This window comes from Accipiter gentilis, chromosome 3, assembly GCF_929443795.1.
Source record: "Accipiter gentilis chromosome 3, bAccGen1.1, whole genome shotgun sequence".
Lineage (NCBI taxonomy): Eukaryota > Metazoa > Chordata > Aves > Accipitriformes > Accipitridae > Astur > Astur gentilis.
Genome location: NC_064882.1, coordinates 48,254,201 through 48,273,056, shown reverse-complemented (window position 1 = coordinate 48,273,056; position 18,856 = coordinate 48,254,201). Strand labels below are relative to the sequence as shown.

General features: G+C 57.0%; 1 protein-coding gene across 8 annotated transcripts in view; it reads left to right on the top strand.

Moving 5' to 3' along the window:
* The window catches only part of DYSF (dysferlin), a 107,756-nt gene that overhangs the window by 17,500 nt on the left and 71,400 nt on the right, over positions 1 to 18,856 (top strand). For 4 of the 8 annotated variants that reach the window (XM_049795774.1, XM_049795782.1, XM_049795806.1 and 1 more), the window contains exons 17-30: positions 773 to 814; positions 1,477 to 1,592; positions 1,910 to 2,023; positions 2,549 to 2,726; positions 3,370 to 3,494; positions 4,001 to 4,107; positions 8,816 to 9,008; positions 9,515 to 9,670; positions 10,668 to 10,799; positions 11,248 to 11,414; positions 12,013 to 12,127; positions 12,260 to 12,365; positions 12,988 to 13,130; positions 14,184 to 14,357. In XM_049795774.1, coding sequence (XP_049651731.1) covers positions 773 to 814; positions 1,477 to 1,592; positions 1,910 to 2,023; positions 2,549 to 2,726; positions 3,370 to 3,494; positions 4,001 to 4,107; positions 8,816 to 9,008; positions 9,515 to 9,670; positions 10,668 to 10,799; positions 11,248 to 11,414; positions 12,013 to 12,127; positions 12,260 to 12,365; positions 12,988 to 13,130; positions 14,184 to 14,357 — 1,868 coding nt within the window. The remainder of the gene's footprint in view (positions 1 to 772; positions 815 to 1,476; positions 1,593 to 1,909; positions 2,024 to 2,548; positions 2,727 to 3,369; positions 3,495 to 4,000; positions 4,108 to 8,815; positions 9,009 to 9,514; positions 9,671 to 10,667; positions 10,800 to 11,247; positions 11,415 to 12,012; positions 12,128 to 12,259; positions 12,366 to 12,987; positions 13,131 to 14,183; positions 14,358 to 18,856) is intronic. The other 4 variants (XM_049795826.1, XM_049795797.1, XM_049795816.1 and 1 more) reach the window with 1 other exon arrangement.

Genomic DNA, 18,856 nt, shown 5'->3' with positions numbered 1-18,856 from the left:
GCAAAGCTGCAGCCACGTGTCCCGCAGCCCGCGTCCCCCCCCAGCGCTGCCTGGCCGTGCATGCAGGCATGGAGTTGGGGTGCAGCACTGGTCTCCACTGTGGTGCTTGTGTGTCCAGCCCCCACCTCTTCCCCAGTTAAAGTTTAGCTCCTGGACTGGTCTGGAGAGAGAGAGAGAGAGAGGCCGGGGAGAGAGGAGGAGGCTACGAGGGGTCTGCCTGGGACCAGGACACCCCACCCCACCCCTGAGACCTACTTGATCGTGAGGAGGTGCTGGGGAACCATGGGTCCCCCCTGCCCCATGGCTTCATCCAGCTTTTGCAACACAAGCAGCATCCTTCAGGGATGCTGAAATCCTCTTTCATACCAATCCCACAGGCTCTGGAAAGGTGATAGGGCTATAGAATCACAGAATTATTTAGGTTGGAAAAGACCTTTAAGATCACCGAGTCCAACCATAAACCTAACACTGCCAAGTCTACCGCTAAGCCATGTCCCGAAGCACCACATCTACACGTCTTTTAAATACCCCCAGGGATGGTGACTCCACCACTTCCCCGGGCAGCCTGTTCCAGTGCTGGGCAACCCTTTCAGTGACAAAATTTTTCCTAATATCCAATCTCTGTAACAACCTCCCCCTTTCTCTCTCTGTCTCTTTAGTTGGCACCAAAAGCCCATGAGAGCATCCACCCTCGTTTCCCATAACCCTCCATCCTTCTTCCACGCTCCTCTGCCAGCCTTTCCTAACCTCTCTCCATTTCTTTGTGCCTCAGATGAGTTTCCTGCTCTCGCGAAGCCTCTGAAAGTCTCAGACCGTACGTCCCCTTAGCCTCTCGGTTTGCAATCGCCGCTTGGTAATTGTTTTGCCGGTTCAGCTCCCGTTAGGGCTGCATCGTGCTCGAGCCTGGGACCTGGGTGGGAGGAAGGGACGGCTCCAGCTCAGCCTCCCCACTGCCCTTCCCCACAGCGGATTTGGGGTGCCCGTGTTGGGCAGCGTTGTCTTCATGGTCTAGCGCGTGTTGTGTGCTGAACCGGCTGTGTGCGGGGAGCAGCCGGCTCGGGAGGTCAGAGCAGGACCCTGCAAATGATTTCTGCCCCTCCGCTGCTCTTTCTGCTCGAGGTTTCATCAAAATGAGCGATTCTCTTCCAAGCACTCTCTTACTGTCTTAAGGGGAGTATGGGGCCAGCTCCTTGGCTGGTGTAAATCCCCTACGCTGGTTCACACCAGCAAAGCGATGGGGACCCTTCCTGGGATGGGGAAGCTCTGTGCCCCCCGCACAGCCCCACATCCACCTTGTCTTTCTCCTGCAAAAAGGTAAGCGGTTGTAGGACTCAAAGGGGGTGAAAAACTGCAGCATTTTGGTGGCCTCCAGCCGCATGCGTCTGGTCCCCATGGTCCTGCAGTGAAGCCCCGCGGGACGTGTCCCCGAGGTGCCTTCGGGACTCTCTAACGGCTCTTTTCCCCTGCGGTCCCCAGTGGACGATGGGCTCGGGTTCCTGCCGACCTTCGGTCCCTGCTATATCAACCTCTACGGCAGCCCCCGGGAGTTCACCGGCTTCCCCGACCCTTACGAGGCGCTCAATTTAGGAAAGGTGACGTCGGCTTCTTTCCAGCACAACCTAAACTAAACTACCACCCCTCCTTGCAAAACGAAAGCTGCTATTAACCCCAACTGGCTTTGTTATTAGGAGCCTGCACCGCGTTTTCTGCCCTGCACTGGCTATTCCTGCTGCCTAAACGCCTCCTGATATTGCCCTGCTGCCCAAACTCTCTCTACCTTCGAAGCGCTTGCAGAAATACTTTGCCTGATCTCGCTCCTCTGCAATGAAGCCCACTGAAAGCAAAGGCAGAGCTCGCCTGCGGGGAGGGGGGACCGGGGTCCTGACGCCTGTCCCTGGTCTACCCCAAGGGCGAGGGAGTCGCGTATCGCGGGAGGATACTGGTGGAGCTGGAGACCAAACTGGTGGAGCACGTGGAACAGAAGGTGGAGGACATTTCCGCGGATGACATCCTGCGGGTGGAGGTAACGGGGTCTCTGGGGGGTATCCGACCCCGTGGGCTCCGGGGTCGACCCTCCGGCAGCACGGCGTGCGGGGCACTAGGGAAGGGACGTGAGTGTTGGTCCGGGTGGGTGATGTCCTGTGGGTGGGGGAGTGGTGGGTGAGCTCCGGGAGGGTGTCTCCTGCTGCGATTCCCTCCCAAGGTGTCCAGCTTGCTCTCTCCGATCTGTTGCATGGAAGAGAGCAGACCATGGTGAACGTGGAGGAGTGGGAGATTTGCCTCAACTCAGGCGCTGTTGCAGATGTGCTCCTTCTGTTCCTTTCTCCAGGGTCAAACTGCGTTTTTTTGTGGGAAGTTCTAGCCGCCTCCTTTGTCAGTTTTTTTTCCTAAATATCTCACTCAAAATTCCCTTGCTGCAATGTATGCTTTTCTTCCCTGCAATAAACATTCCATCTGGGAGGCTTTGCTGGGTCGGCGTGTGCCAGGCAGAGTCTGTGCGCAGGAGAGCGATGTCTCCTTCGTTGACGCAGCCTTCTGCCTGTTGCAGAAGTACCTGCGCCGTCGCAAGTACTCCCTCTTCGCTGCCTTCTACTCGGCCACCATGCTCCAAGACGTGGACGACGCCATCCAGTTTGAGGTCAGCATTGGCAACTACGGCAATAAATTCGACAACACCTGCCTGCCCTTGGCCTCCACCACGCAGTACAGCCGCGCCGTGTTTGATGGTGAGCGACGCGGGGCTGACCAAGCGCGGGGATGGGTTGTCCAGGGAGGGTGTGGAGTCTCCATCCTTGGAGATATTCAAAACCCCACTGGATGTGGTCCTGGACAACCTGCTCCAGGTGACCCTGCTTGAACAGGGGTTGGACCAGATGAACTCCAGAGGTCCTTGTCCACCTTGGCCATGCTGTGAAGGGGTAATATGTGGCTGGGGAAGAGGGGGGAAGCCAGGACTACTCTCAGCTCTGTGCTGGCTTGAAGTGGTTTTTGGGTCCTAACAGTGGCCATTTCTCTTCAAGGAGGAGCCGGTGCTTTGGGGTGGCCTTTCCCTGGCTCCTCTGGGGCTCTCGCTCTGGCGTGAGATGTCCTCACCCCACTGGGGTTGTTCTGCTGGCTTCTGGCCTCACTGCTCTGCAGGGGCTGCTGCAGCCGTGGAGGTGGATGCACATCCCTTTGGGCCTTGGTGTGCATTGCTCTGTTGCGCATGGGTTTGGGGAACATAACTCCCGCCCTCTTGCTCCAGAAGAACCCCAGAGATGGGCTTCTGCCCAAGGCCAAATGCTGTACTGGCCCCCTTCATCTCTGCTCCGGTCCAGGGTCCTCCGTCGCCCCGATATCACAAGCTCACCAGTGTGCTCTGCCCTCCAGGCTGTCAGTATTACTACCTGCCCTGGGGCAACGTGAAACCCGTGGTGGTGTTGTCATCCTACTGGGAAGATATCAGCTATCGGACTGATGCCCAAAACCTCCTCCACCATGCAGCAGACAGGCTGGTGAGTGCCGCGGTGGCGAGGAGCTTTGTCCACCTCCTTTCGGCATCCTGCCTGGGGGAGCAGGGAGGGGACGGAGGCCGTCTCCAGGCTGGGTCAGGTTTGGGGTTTGATGACTCTTGTGCTGCGAAGGGGAAATCTGTCGGCGTCCCGGGTGCCCTGCTCAGCCTGTGGAGTGATGGAGGGAAAGGGACCACCCTCATCCCACCTGGGGTGGGAGTGGGGTATCAATGCGGTGCCCACCTGCCTACTGATGCAGGCACAGGAGGCAAGGACCTTCCTTCAGCTCCCGAGCTATTTATGGGATTTCTTGCCGTATTTTACTGTTGTTTCCCCTGGAGCTCCAACAGGAGCAAAAACGGAGGTGCAGAGCCATGGTGGGACCCAGGCTGGAGTTTTTGATCACGGGCAGTAGCTCCTGGCACTCGCTGGAAGGGTCCTGGACATGGGGTTCAGCGGGGTGCCGGGGGTTCCCCACTGTGCAGCTTCTCTTCCCTCCTACCGTGCAGGAAGCAAACCTGGAGAAGGTCCACCTTGCTCTCAAGGCCAACCGGTCGCCGAGTGAGCTGGACGCCCTGGGTGCCCAGCTGATGGATGACATCATCGCCGACTGCAGGTATTTTCTGCCAGTTTTGAATGTGAGCCTTTTCATGCCGTGTATTGCGAGAGCACTTATTTATCTTGGAAGGGATGACTTTTTTTTTTTTTTTTTTTACTTTTTTCCGCCCCCCCCTCTGAAAAACACCGGTCATTTGGTAATGTTTGCTTCAAAGGTTGCTGAGCCAAGGCACGGAGTTGAAAAGGTGACATTTAAGGCAAGTCATAAATTTCCAGCCTTCATGCAAGGGCTGCAGCGTGGCTTACCTGAATGAGCAGCATTGTGTTGGGGCAGGAGCCAGAGCCAGGCCAGCCCAGCCGGAGGAACGGTGGGGTTCGTGGAGTGAGGAGCCACCGATGGGGGTTCCTGCTTAAGTCTTGCGTGCACCATGTAGGAGGCACCCCTGCAGAGCACCCAAAGGGGTTGTTTGGCTGCGCATGGGTGTTGCGTGTCCGTCAGCTGGACCAGGGGGCAGGGATGTTGCAGGGCTGGATGGCACAGCCATCCCTCTGTCCCCATGGGCAGCACCAGCGGTATCTGCTGCTGCTTTGCTTTTCTAAGCACTTGAACATTCGTTCAAGGGAGGCTGGCAGGGTGCCACGGGCTTTCCCTCCACGTAGCCTGTTTTTAGGGACTTTGTGAGGATGAGGAACCTCTCCGGGGAGCATCGCTGCGGTATGACCACAGCATTTTATCCCAAGGACAGCTCAGCCCTCAGGAAGGTGTTTCAGGGACTGGCCTCATCAGGGTCTTTGGACCCAGGTATGCCCACGAAGATGATCTCCAAGTCCCATCCCATGCCCATGCCTGGCCACACAACTTTCCTGCAGCAGCTCCATGCCATCAATCTGGGGAAGGGCAATAGTAGGATCGTTGGTGTGTTTTTAGCCCTGGCAAGCCCTTACCAAGGGGAATTAAGAAAGCTGCCATGCCTCTTGGAGATTTCTTGCCTCGGGAGGCAGGCGGAGAGCAGCCGAGCTGTGGAGACAGCCCTGTACTGGGCTGGGACACCCCATTGGTGACAACCGGTGGCTGTGGCGGGTGGACCTCCTTGGCCACTGAGCTCGTGTGGTGGCTCTTGTTGCTTAGCCTCAGCAGAGAGCAAGAATTTGGCCTTCTTGCTTGTCCCTGAGGCCACCAAACCTGCTGGGACCAGTTGTCCCCTGCCCCTTCCACAAGAGCCACCAGCCTGCAGGACCATGTGCACTGTCTACCTGGGCTTCTGCCAGTCACCTAAGGTTGGGGAGATGGTGCTGAGCTTGCTGCCAAGCCCTAGGTCCCCCTTTCTGTCCCCCCTGCTCTTTGAGAGGCCCCAGGAGAGGTCATGGAGGTGCTGGGGTGCAGCGGGCATGGGGGTGCAACATCTCTAGACCCTTCCGTGACACCTGTGTGGGAACAGACACCTCCTTCTTTTGGGCAAGGAGACCTTGAACGAGCTGACCCTGCTCCGCAGACCTCCTGGAGGACACGCTTAAGAAAACACACGCACATACTTACAACCTCCCTATTTATTTGCTTTTGAGCCTCTTAAAGGAGACGTGTTTCACCCCCCCCACACGCTGGCTCTGCTGGAAAGGTCAGAGCCATCCCTGCTCCTGGGCACGCTGGACGGGACCTGAGGGATGAGCCACAGCTTTGGGTTTTCCAGAGATGCTGCGCCCTCCAAAACAAATTCAATTAACCGGGAGGGGAAAAATGTGGCCACGGGATGTGCCAAGCCCGTGGTTCCCGCTGGCTCCTGGCCCCGCTCCGTGCTCGGCTCCTGCAGGATGCGGCTCCTCCGTCTCTGCGAGGGCTTGGCGTGGGGACCGGGGCTGGCTGGCGAGGGTGCTACCCACAGTGGGGGCGGCTGGAACAGCCCCGATGGCTTTTTGGGGGGGTTTTGCACTCTCTCCATGCTCTCTGCCCAGGGAGGGGCCGAGCCGAGCCGTGCAGCTGGACCTGTCTGCGGGTCCCCCCATGATGCTGCCAAAGCCTGGTCTGCGTGCTCAGCCAGGGCAGAGGTCCTTCCATCGGGATTTTGGAGGGATGGGACAACCCCCTGCCGCTCTCCGGTGCTTCCCCATCCTCCTCCGGGTCCAGACCTCCCCATCTCCTGTTCCCAGTAGGAAAACAGTGATGTGCTGCCGGCATGGCCTTGCCCATGTCTTTTCCAGACCTTCGTGTGAAGAGAGGGAAGACAGCCCCACTCTGGAAAAGAAAAGAATTGGAAGTAGCATACAAATGGACAAGGTCAGGGAAAGATGAGTCGTAGCAAACCCAAGTCCCCAAAACGTTGAACTGCGGCCAGACCCAGGCGGCTCCTCCAGCTCCTTTGTGCTGGTGAGCGGCACTGCTGACCTGACGGGTGGGATTTGTCCTTCTGCTCCTGGCCCTGTCTCCCGTGGCACGAGCATTGCTCTGTGCTGGAGCTCAGAAGAGCGCTGCCTGTGAATTGACCCCTCCGCCGTTCCCTGCCAGAGCTGGGAGCACGGCAAAATATGCAGGGGGTGGCCAGAGAGCCCCTGCTGCAGAAGAGGGTCCGTGTTTTGGATCGTCCTTTTGGTCTTCCCCGTACTTTGTCCAATTCTGTCGCATCTTTCCCCAGCTGGAAGCACGATGTTCACATGAGGGTGCACCGGGCATTTATGTGCTGGCCCAGTGATGGTCTCAGTTCAGCCCTTTAGCTTTTTCCTAATAATCCGTGCCTGGAGTGGTAACAGCCAGCGCAGCACCCATCACTGCGGACAAACTCAATGCTCCTGTCTTTTGCCACCTGCCTTATAACCAGCTCTTTGCCCAGGAGGTGACCATCCTCTCGGTCCAGGGTGGCAGAGCATCCCTCCGCAGGGGAGCTCTCGGGTCCAGGCTGTCTGCCTCCCTGCTCTTCTCGTCTTAGTTGTGGTTTCTGCTAATTTGTCGGATGCAACTCAGACTTGCTGATGTCGGGTTCCCTGAGATCCTCCCGGGTCTCTTTGAGGTTGCCATCATGTTCCTTCTTCCAGTCCTCTAATCATATTAATAAAGCACATTAATCATGTTAAGCAATATTAATCATATTAAGCAAAAAGCTACAGATCGCACCCAACCGTCCAGCTGTTCCCTACCTGAAATGCAAACGATTTGCTGCTTGACTGATTTCCTCCCAGTCCTCTCCTCCCGGCTGCCAAGGTGGGATGGACCCTGCCCCGATGTTGTCCTGGCTCCCAGCTTTTTTTGCTATGAAAAATGCTGCTTCCAGCTCTGGCTCACCAGCACATGTTCCTCGTGTTGTTTATCCACCTGAACAGGGACAGTTTTTTGGGTTTTATGCTTTTAGTGGGGGGTCTTCCATCTTTTTGCCTTTTTTTTTTTTTTTTAACTACTTCACGGTATTTTTACATTTCATTTGGTGGAGTCTGTGGTCTTTTCCATTTTCCCATTTGAGCAAAATTTAACTTCATTTAACCGTTGTAGGTGTTACAGGTCTTCGACATGTGGCACATACCTCCAGGAACAAGATATCTTCAAACCGTTTCCATGCTGCCTGTAGGATTTAACCCTTTCCACTGCTCCTTTCCACACAGCTCTTTAACACATTTCCTCCTTTTTTTGCGTAGTTTTATAGTTTATCTTTCTGAAATGAAATTCAACTGCAGTGGGTATATTCAGGTTTTCCCCCCCGCTCTTTTTTTCTCCTGTTCCTGCAAGGATATTGAAGTACATCCTAGTTTCTGCCACAAAGTGGTGTTTGCTTGGTGGGTGAGCTCTGTCCTCCCCTGCACCAGTGGTAATGCAAGCCACGGCAAACGAGTGGGAGGTCAGCTTATTAGCAGCTCCCTCGTAATAAATACACAAATGAAGCGTGGACACACAAAACTGAGTTCACAGAGTGCAGTCAGTCTAACCATGGAGGGCTTAGGGCTGCAACCCCAACACAGTCTTTTAATTTAGCTCCTTGCACAGGATGCTACTGAATGGTTGGGCTAATTAGCAACACCCACAGTGCTTCGGCTCCCTTTGGAGATAAGAGTAAACCCAATTCTCTTTAAGAGAAATGAAAGAACTAAATTTCACCACCCCCATTTCTACCATCCGTCCCTCCTTAAGCCTCCTGTGACTTTGACTTTATGCAGAAAGTAGATATTTAATTTGCAGATTTGACCAGACCAGGTTATTAACCTGGGACAACCTGCACCGATGCCGTCCCGGTGCACGTCTGTCCCTGGCATGTCTTGATGAGCATAGCTGGGCAAGAAATGTTGTCCTTCTTATTTATCATGCAATGAAAATGGGGCTGATGGAGCCCAGTCCCAGCGCAAGGGAGGAACGCTGCGGCTGGCGAGGGGCCGCAGGTTGGAAGCTGGGAGCGAGAAGAGCATTTATAACAGCAGCACCGTAAATCACTGCATTTTACAGGAAAACCTCTAAATGGCTCAGTGCAGTGAAGATCCTCCCGGACTCCTGAAACATTTATCCAGCAGCTTGAATCAATTTATATTAAAATGTGTGTGTGTGCTCGTGTGCGGTGTGCACGGCTCAGCCAGGGCCCCATCCTGGCTGCTGTGGGTGGTGCGTGGGGGCTGCATGTGCGGTTTGAAGCTCCTTTGCTCTTGGCATTGCCGTGTTCCCCAAATGTATCTTCGGTGGCTTGTTAATCCTTCGGAAACTTGCTGAAAAGGAGAAAAAAAGATTTAAAAAAAGACAGCAAAACCCCCAAGAGAGGCTGAGTGAGCTGCTAACGCTGCGTCTCTGCCCGTCCCTGCAGTCTGACCCTGCCCGATGTCCTGGGGAGGCCGGCCAGCACCCACCTGGACCAGAACATGTACCGGTTTCGCAGCACCAACCTGGAGCAGATAGTGAAGGCAGCCCTGAAGCTCAAGCACGAGGATTCGAGCCTGTCGGCGGCCCTGGAGCAGGCAGAGGACTGGCTCTCCAGGCTGAAGGCCATGGCAGAGGAGGTAACGCTGCTGCGATGGTGGCAGGAGCTGCTTTTCACCTCGAGGCGGGGCAAATCTCATTTTTCCCAAGCTCGCCGTCACGCTGCTGTTTTGGTGCAATGGCCGTGAGCGCTTGCCCGGTGGTGGGGTGGGAAGCAGAGACTTCAGGCAGAGTCCCGGTCCCCCTGCGCAAGGGTTGGACCCGCGTTCCCCCCTCCATGACGTGAACCAGGTTAGGAAGGTGCCAGGTTTAGCACCCGGCCGTTGAGGTTTAGCCTCGTTCGTGGCAGAGCTTTACAGCACGGCCAGTAAACCCTCAACTAAAGCTGTTCTGCCCTCGCCAGACCAAGGTGGGATCTGGAGCTGCCGAGATGGGATTTGGGTCGACTGGTCTCGCTCCATGGGCTTGGGTCGGCAGCGGGACTCGGGGCATGGCTGCTCTCCAGCCTCCCGCATCCCTCTGCGGCTGATGCGCTAGTTCGGCGCACCCCTTCCCGGTCCGACACTACGGCTTTTGTGTTTTCCAGCCCCAAAACAGCCTGCCCGATATAGTGATCTGGATGCTGCAGGGAGACAAGCGCGTCGCGTACGCCCGCGTGCCAGCCCACGAGGTCCTCTTCTCCAGGAACATCTCCAGCTGCTGCGGCAAGAACTGCGGGAAGCTGCAGACCATCTTCCTGAAGGTACCTTGGCTTTGCGCGATGTTTATTTTTAAAACGTTTTCCCCTAAAAAAAAAGAGAGAGAAAATCAAGCAGGGAAACCTGAAAGCCCATCACAATGTTAACCCATGAGCACCTGGGGCTCCAGGGACCTCCAGCCCCGGTTTTGACCCTGTTGAAGCTGGTTCCTGCACGGTGAGAACCTGGTTGTTCTTCTAGTGGAGTTCAGCCCTTCTTACATGGATCTGCAGCAGATTCCCATGAATATCTTCATATTTTCTGCAAGTTCCAGGGAAGTGAAGATGGGTGCATTTTGGCTCAGATGGTGCCTTTTTAAAAAATATATTTTATTTTTTACTTTTTTTTTAAATGTTATTTTATGTTTTTCAAAATTCCTGACCCTCTGCCACCCCAGGAAATTTAAGCTGTGGCCTCCTTTGCCAGGCACTTACCGAGCTTCTCACATCTCAAATGATATTTCTTTGGCCTTTCGCTGCGTGCCAGCTTGGGAGCAGACAATCAGTGCTGAACAAGCTCTAAAAAAATAAAATGAAATAAAATAAACTGAATAAACCCCAAAACCCCAAGCCCAGCTGGCAGCAAAAGATGAACCAAAATATATTGGTTTTTTCTGTACTTTAGCTCTGGATGGAAAACTAGCATCACTTGAAGGGGAAAAAAAGTGACTGAGAGAGAGAAAAAAGGGCAGTGAGACATCTCCCTCTTTATTCTTTCTATTTTTGCTGAAGTATGTTGGCTGTGTCCTAGCCCTGAAGGGTGTCTCACCGAGACGCAGAAGCCCTGACCGCCGGGGCTTTGAAGCTCCTCGAGGTCATCACCAAAGTGCTCTGCACGCTGTCGATGTCCCCCCCCTTCCCGGGGATGCTCCGTGTCCCACCTCCCCCCCTGCCTCCCTGGCCAGGGCTACGGGGGCTTCGGACCCACCACCCCCAGCCTCCCATCCTGAGCATCCCCCTTAATATCCCCGGGGGGGTATTAATGGGGCTCTGCCTTTGGCAGTACCCCCAGGAGGAGGCGATGGGTCCCAGGATCCCAGCCCAGATCCGGGTCCAGCTCTGGTTCGGGCTGTCGGTCGATGAGAAGGAGTTCAACCAGTACGCCGAGGGGAAGCTCTCCGTCTTTGCCGAAACCGTGAGCATCTCGCAGCCACCACCCTAAAGGGGTTTTTTATTTTCCTCTCTGGTGTGGGCAGCAGCTCCACCATGGAGGGGTGGGGGTGGGCTGGACCAGGGGTGGGGGGAGTGGGGGGGTCACATCAGCCCCTACCAACTGTGAGAAGAAAGAGCTGTTTCCACCAGCATCCAGCCTGAAAGGCTGGGGAGAAGGTTGGTAATGAGCCATAAAACTGCATTTTCACTTCACATCTCCTCCTTCCACCTACTTCAGGGAGGGGGGGGGCAAAAATCTGGGGGTGCCCATGGGGGTGGCAGACTGGTGGGGGAGTTAGGTTCTTCCCAGGAGGCTCTGTCCTCAGGATGGGGCTCTACAGGAAGGAAGGGATTATTCATGGGATTTCAAAAGGATTTTTCATGGATTTTGAGCCTCTGATGCAAAACCCTCTCTGCTTTTGCTCCCCCAGTATGAGAACCAGACCAAGCTGGCGCTGGTGGGGAACTGGGGCACAACTGGCCTGACCTACCCCAAATACTCAGATGTCACTGGCAAGATCAAGCTGCCCAAGGACAGCTTCCGCCCCTCCACGGGCTGGACCTGGGCTGGGGACTGGTTCATCTGTCCGGAGAAGACGTGAGTGAGGGTTTTCTGCAAAGAGCAGAGCCTAGGTGGGCTGTCCTGAGCAGCCCAAAAACCTTAGCAGATGCTAAGCTGGTGGCAAGGTCACCCAGAAAGCCTCATGGAGGTCTGGCGTACCATGGGGCTTCCCCGTCTGCCTGCCCCATCCTTGGTAGGCAACAGCATTAATGCAAAAATGCATCATCTCGGCGCTGGGTGATGTCCCCAGGGTGGTGGGTGCTGCACAGGCGCTCACAGACGTGATGGCCCCAGCACCCAGGTCACCGAGGTGCCTGTGCAAGCCCCATGCTGAGGAGCTTCGGAGGTGGGATCCCAGCGGGGCACTGAGGGGATGGGAGGGGACCGGGGGATGCTCAGCTCAGCTCTGCCGTCTTCTTGCATTGGATTTCCAGCCTGGGTTTTGGGCTTCACCCGAGCTGAGCTGCTGAGGTCTTGTGGGAGCTCCGCTTGGTGCCTCTGGGGTGGAAAGCGGGTGTTGGGGTGGCACGGCTGGCCCTGAGAGGAGGGAGGAATGGGGCCGTGCTGCTGCCCACGCAGGGCTGGGAGGGCAGGAGGGGAAGCCCCTGATGCCGTCCGTCTCCCCGGGGTGCAGGTTGCTGCACGATGTGGACGCCGGGCATTTGAGCTTCGTGGAAGAGGTGTTCGAGAACCAGGTCCGGCTGCCGGGAGGCCAGTGGATCCACATGACCGATGCCTACACGGACGTGGTAAGGGCAGAGCGGGCAGGCGGGGGCTCAGCACCAACCCAGGCTGCGGTGGCAGGAAGCCCCGGGTGACTGAGGGGAGATGTAGGCAACTGCTGGGCATCGTTTGCTTGAAAACACCCCTGCGTCCCACAGAACGGGGAGAAGGTCCTGCATAAGGATGAGATTGAATGTCCTCCGGGCTGGAAATGGGAAGACGTGGAGTGGGACACGGACCTCAACAGAGCTGTGGATGAGAAAGGTATCGGACAACGGTTTTGGACATCTGTCCTGTTTTCATCCCCTTTACTCTGCCCATCGTGGTGTTTCCTTCCACGGTCCCTTCCAGCACCAGGGGTGATAACATCCCCTTCGTGGCTGTGGGAGCTGCCCCGCTGGCTTCAGGAGAAGGGGGTCAGGCCGTGGGGGTACCCTCTCCCCCTCGCTCTGGCTGAGGCTGGGACTGTGGGGTGCGCAGCCACAAAGGCAGCGCTTTCCTTGCTGCTGGGGATAGTCCAGGCTGTTCTTCTGGAAGACCTTACCTGGCTTCTGGTGAAAGAGAAATGGAAGGCATCAGGCCAGAGAGCATCCGAGATGGTCACAAGGGTTGGGGTTGCCTGAGGAAGGAAGGACAGAGAGGAGAGTCCCCAGGCTGTGACGTTGAGCCAAGGGCCGGTGGGACGCCATGAATCCATCCCCAGGGCATGCCCGGAGGGACACCCCCATCGGGTAGCAGCACGAGTAGGCAGCGCGTTGTGTCTGGACAAACCTTTGCTATCAGAGCTGTTCCAATCTGGATATGTGTGAAGAGAGGTCCCTGACAGGAGGCAAGGTGGGGGGGGGCTCTTCTCCCACCATCACCCAGGTGTTGCCTTCTCTCCAAGGCTGGGAATATGGCATCACCATCCCGCCGGACCGCAAGCCTAAGGCCTGGGTGCCGGCCGAGAAGATGTATCACACCAACCGGCGACGGCGCTGGGTACGGCTTCGCCGGAGGGACCTCGCGCAGATGGAAGCCGTGAGGAAGGTAGGATGGGGGCCGGGGAGGAGAGGGTGAGAGCGGGTCGGGGCCGTGTCCCTGTCTCTCCATGCGAAGGTGGAGATGCTTAGCCTTCTGCAGAGACCTGCTGTGCTTTGGAGCCCGGTCGCCCTGGTCTCCGTGCCGCAGCAGGCAGCAACCTCTGTGGTTTCCACCATGGTGAAGGGGGGGTCAACATCTCCCAGAGGGTGGAGACCACTCCAGGGGTGCTTGGTTGGGCTGCAGGGTGAGACTGGGACCTCCACCGGTGGGGAGAGCGGGACGGGCAGAGGTCCCCAGCCTGTCCCCTGTCCTGGTCCTGCTTCCCTCTAGGTGGTGCAATTGGACTGCAAATGCCACCGCAGCCCTGCCACTCTTCCCTCCCCCCTGCCAGTTCCCCCAGACACTTGCCTCCCTTTCCAGCACTTTTTTTCTAGATAATTGTGGCTGGAAAGCGTGGGGAGCCCCCGCCACCCCGTTTGCCAAAGGGATGCAATTGTCACAGGGAGGTGACACAGCTCTGGGGAGAAAAAGCCTTCGTGGCCTTGTAACCGATGCCCCAGGGAGAAGTTCTCAGTGGTGGCAGAGCCACGGTGGCCCTGGGAGGTGGGGGCAGGCAGTGAAGGTGGAGGCACTGGTGCTACACTGGGCTGGGCAGGATGCGGCCCCCTCCGTGCTCAGCACGGGCAGCCCAGCGACCCTTCTCCAAGCAGGGTTCACCCCAGGGGCTGGATGAAGGGCTGAATCCTCGGCGGTGGACGTGGCAGTGTTGGGTTAGCGGTTGGACTCGATGGTCTTAAGGGTCTTTTCCAACCTAAATGATTCTGTGATCCCAAGCTGGAGAGATACAGGGAGGGCACGGGGTGGGACAACCGTAGCGGGCAACAGCTTGAAGAGGCTGGACCCGGGTTTGGGTGGGCAAAACCTTGGTCCTGGAGAGCCCCATGCACAAGTGGCTTTACCCCTTGGCTGTGCCGAGGTCCCGCCATCGTCACCTGTAGAGGGGCTGTGGGGTGGTGGGACCGACCCCCCCCTGAGCCCCGGCACGTCCCTGCCCGGCAGCACAAGCAGGAGGAGCTGGACGGGGAGGGTTGGGAGTACGCCTCGCTTTTCGGCTGGCGCTTCCACCTGAAGTATCGCCGGACCGACACCTTCCGCCGCCGTCGCTGGAGGCGCAGGATGGAGCCCCTGGAGCGCACCGGGGCCGCTGCCGTCTTCGCCTTGGAGGGGGCCCTGGTAGGTACCCACCTTTCCCCCCAAAAAATTGTCTCTCGGGAGGGGGAGCCCGGTTGGGTCTGTGCCATCCCAGGGAGCGGACCTGGAGCAAAGCTCGTTATCTGCCCCTCGGTATCTGCCGCCTGCACCCACCGCTTTTTGTTGAGCTAATATTCTGGCTTTCTTAATACACTGGATTTCATAATCCTTTGGCTTTTCCAATAACTAAATGAGAACCAACCACAGCAGCACAAAGCCCCTATTATAGGGCTTTTTATTTTTTTTCCCCCATTTGGCTTTTTTTCCCTTCCTTCTCCGCTCTGTCCTTTTCCCTCCGTCCAGCGTTTGAACCCAGCGGCCCCTTTGGGACGCAAGCGGCTCCATGGTGTTTGCATGCATCAGCCCTGAGCTCACACCAGCCCCATCTCGGGGGGGGTGTCCCGGCTGCCGCCCACCCCCAGGGCTGCTGGCGGGACCCTGGCTTCTCCCCCATCACCCTGGGGCCTGTCGATGTGATTTTTTTCAGCCAGACTCTTCATCCCTCTGCATCTCGGCAGAGGCAAGCGAGGAGGATTTAGCTGGAAAACCCTGTAACATGGGGTGTGTGTCCATGCACACGGGTGCAGGAGCCGCCCGTGCCCTTCCCTGGCTCTGGGGGCGAGGGGAGGGGTGGGGGGGTGTCTGATGGGGCTGCCTTCGGTCTCTGCTCGGTCGTGCGGTTTTCCAAGGGACTCAGCCGTGCCCTCGTTTCGCCTTCGTTAGCCTGCAAATGAACTGGGTTTGTGAGCTTGGCTGCCGATGGACCCGCCTGCTGGGGGTACCAGGGGATGTGGGGGAGACCCGGGGGAGGAAAATCCCCTCCCCGTGCCTGTGGGGCAGAGGCTGAAGCAAAGGGGAAGAGGCAAAAAATGGCAATGTGGCAACTCGCCTGGGAGCCGCTGCTTGCTTCGCTCCTGGTGATGCTGACAGGGTGGCAGGGGGTCCCCGGTTGATTTAAGTGTTCCCCGGTGTCACTGGCATGCTGCTGAACCCCCCTGCCCCAGGCTGCCAGGGGCTGCCCCTTCCAGCCCTCCACCCCCAAAGCCTGTTAGTCCTGATGGTACCTACCATACGTATTTATTTTCCAAGCATTTCTTAGCCGTGTCAGTTAGCGTTGGGAGTCCCTAGTTCTTAGCAGCTTCCCAGATCTCTCCTTTTTCTTTATGCCAAAGTTACATCTATAACTTTTATTATATTATCATGTAACAAATCCAGTTTATTCTTTTGCTTGTTTTCTAACTGAAAAACAATTCTAGCAAAAAAAGCAGTGGTTCTGCCTTGCCTCGCTTTGCCTTGCCTTGCCATGCCATGCCTTGCATTGCCTTGCCATGCCATGCTTTGCAATGCCGTGCCTTGCCATGCCTTTTCTTGCCATGCCTTGCCTTGCTTTTCTCTCTCCTCCTTCCCCAGCAAACTCTGCCCTACACGTCACTGCTGCTCCTATATGACCCCGATGCAGGCATCCAATTCCGTCACACCAAGCAAAGGCCTGAACCACGAATTTTCCCTGCTTGAATGTCAGCAAAACACAAGAAAACCCTCAGCGGTGTCCTGGGTGACACCAGGGTCCCGGGGGAGCGCCACATCCCATTGCTGTAGGACCGTGCTGCTCCTGGGAGTTAAACTGTCGCCTGGGCAGGGAGATGCTGTCCGCCAAGGAGTAGTATTTACTTCAGGTGTGGAGATTTCGGGGGATGCTGTCCCCACAGGGTGACAGCTCAGGAGGGAACAGCCTGGAGAGTGGCAGGTGAATCCTTCCCCAGCTCTGGATCTGGCTCCCGGCAGCCCGGCGGGTGCAGGACCAGGCTGCCCGCCCTTTGGGCTCCGCTCACCGAATTCCCCTCCGCAGTAGGTCATTCTGGCTTGCCTTGGTGCCCTCATATTTGGGGGTTACTGGCCGCATTTTCTGTGGTCGCTTGGTTTTCTGTGGATTGCTTTATAAATGATCTGGCCATACTTTCTGGTTTTGCAGCTTCGTGCCTTTCCAGCTCTCCTCTCTCACTTGAATAACTTACGTATTTTTCCAGGATGCTCCGTCCCAAAATAATACCTAAATTTACATAGCGTCTCCTATCCAGCAACCCCAGACCCTCCGGACCTGCACAGGGTCAAGCCTTCCATCTGCTGGAGCCGCAAGCGGGAGGAGGGAGTCGGAATGACGCAGCAGAGCTGGGATCAGGGTGGTGGGGTGAAGTGGTGCCGAGGATAGGAAAATACGAGTGGGTGCTGAGGGCTGGGAAGGGTGGGCACGGATTTTTCGCTATATCTGTTTCTAACGCTTCTTGAACGCAGGCAGAGGGAGGCAGCTTTCGCAGGCTGAGGTGTCAGGGATGCCGAGCTGAGCAGGGCACCTGGATGGGGCAGCAGCTGGAGTTTGAGCTGCTGCCGCCGGCTCCGATCACGCCGAAGCAGAATAAAGATGCTGTCAGGAGAGGGAGCCTGGAGCATCCCCCAGCTCAGATTTTACCCAGGCCTGGGGCCAGGGCTGCCACTGGCATGCCGTGGGCTGCCAGAGCCTCCCGAAGCCCCTCCTGTCTGCTCCGTCCCGTTCCTGTTATCTGCCGCCTTCTCCGCGAAAGGCATTTGTGCAATTTTGTGGTTGTGGCACGGGTTGCCGTCCAGCAAAGGAGCCATATGGCGGTGCAGGGAAACCAAAGCGGAGGGAGGATTAAAGTGCAAAGTCAGACAGAACAAGCCAACACCCCAAGTGCTAATTCCCCGAGCTATTCGAAAGGGTTGGTTTCCAACAGGAAGATAATACCAAACATGACCAGCAGGAATGTGTCTTGGATGCAGGAATGTGCGGACGGTGCTCCTTTCTGGGCCTCCCTCTTCCCAGGGATGCTCAGCGTGCATCACTCTGGCCTTACCAAACCGAGCAATCCAATCCTTCTCATTAAGACGTGCTGAACCCCAACACCTCGGGGTCAGGGTGACCCGGAGCCGAGAGCAGCTGGAAAGGAGAGCCCCTGCGGGTTGCCCAGCTGCTGAGGGGGGTTTTGTAGGAGCTGGGTGCTCCTTGGTGGAGGCTTTCCTGAAAAATCCCACTCCATTGGTCTTGCCCCCCCAGAGCTGAGCAGCTGCAGCCCCAGGGCCGTGCGTGGGGCTCAGCATCTTTGCAGGGTGAGCTCAGAGTCTGTTCGGATGGACCCCGTGGGGCGCGAGAGTCCGTTCCCAGCCGGCTTGGCTCTCTGCAGTGGGAAGAGCCCGGGGGGACCTGCTGTATGACCAGGGCACCCCAGCTCCTGCCCCTCTGCATCATGAACACCCTCAGACCCACACATGCTTGCAGGCGCACGTGTGCATGATTTCTTTTGCACGCTCGCTCTCCCTAAGCATGTGCTTGCTCGGGCTTTTGCTCAGAGACTTTTATTTCACATGCTCACACGTGCTCCATCCTTCCCCTGACCCCAAACAACGGGGAGGGGAGGACGTCCCCCAGTCCCCCATCCCACCGGGAGCAGCATCAGGGCTGGGCAGCGTGGGTCGTGCTGCCCGAAGGAGGGCCACATGCTGCTGTGAGGGCTCGTGGTGCTGCCATGTGGCGCTGGGTTTCAGCTGCCTTGGGTACAATTAGCTTCATGGATTTGGGGTGCCTGTTGGGGTGGGTTGAGCTGCCTTGGATGTCGCTTCCCACTGGTTCACTTGCTTTCTCCTGCTGCCCCCAGCCATGGGCTCTCCAATGCAGAAGGATCGTGGCTCTTTCCTTCCTGGTATGCCGTTTTCTTGGCAGTCCTTGGAGCCTTCATGCAGCCACCCATGACTCGGGACAGTCCCCGGGTGTCTCAGGGCAGGACTCTGCTTAGGAAAGCAGACCCATGGTGAGCCCACAAGTGTCCTAGGCAAAGCATCCCGTCCACCGGGCCACCCCCTTTGCCCTTGCCATGACCACCCTGCCCTCTCCATTGCCTGTGATGGCATCGCCCTCTAACCCCAGGGACACCCACAAAGTGCTTATTGCTTCTCATGATGAGTCCCAGCTGACTAACAGGGAACTTGAGACCAAGAAGTTGGCATTGCAGAAGGCTTTTAGCACTCCCACCCGTACCTGAAATGCGGAGCCAGTGTAACACCGCTGTCTGCAGCGCTATCCTCTCATTTCCTCTCTTTTTGCCTGTATTTCCCCTGTGTATCCCCCCTGTATAAGCTGGGCAGCCTTCCTTTCCCTTGGGCTTGCTGGCTTGGCCATCACCTCCATCATCACCTTGTTCCTGGCTTTTCCTTTCTGTGACAGCACGTCCCAGCTGTTTTGGGATCTGCCATTTGGCAGCTTGCTCCTCGCCGATGGTCATTGAAAGAGAAACACCGCAGGACATGGTGTAGCCCCCAGGCACCTCTCTGCCCTCGGTCCGATTTCTGGGAAGCCCAGAGCCGAGCTCTGCGGCTTGAAGCCGTCTCCAGTTTCTGATGGAAAGCTCAGTGGCTCTGCCCTGGAGCTGTGAGCAGCCCTCCCACCCTGCGAGCCCCATTTCCTCCTGTCC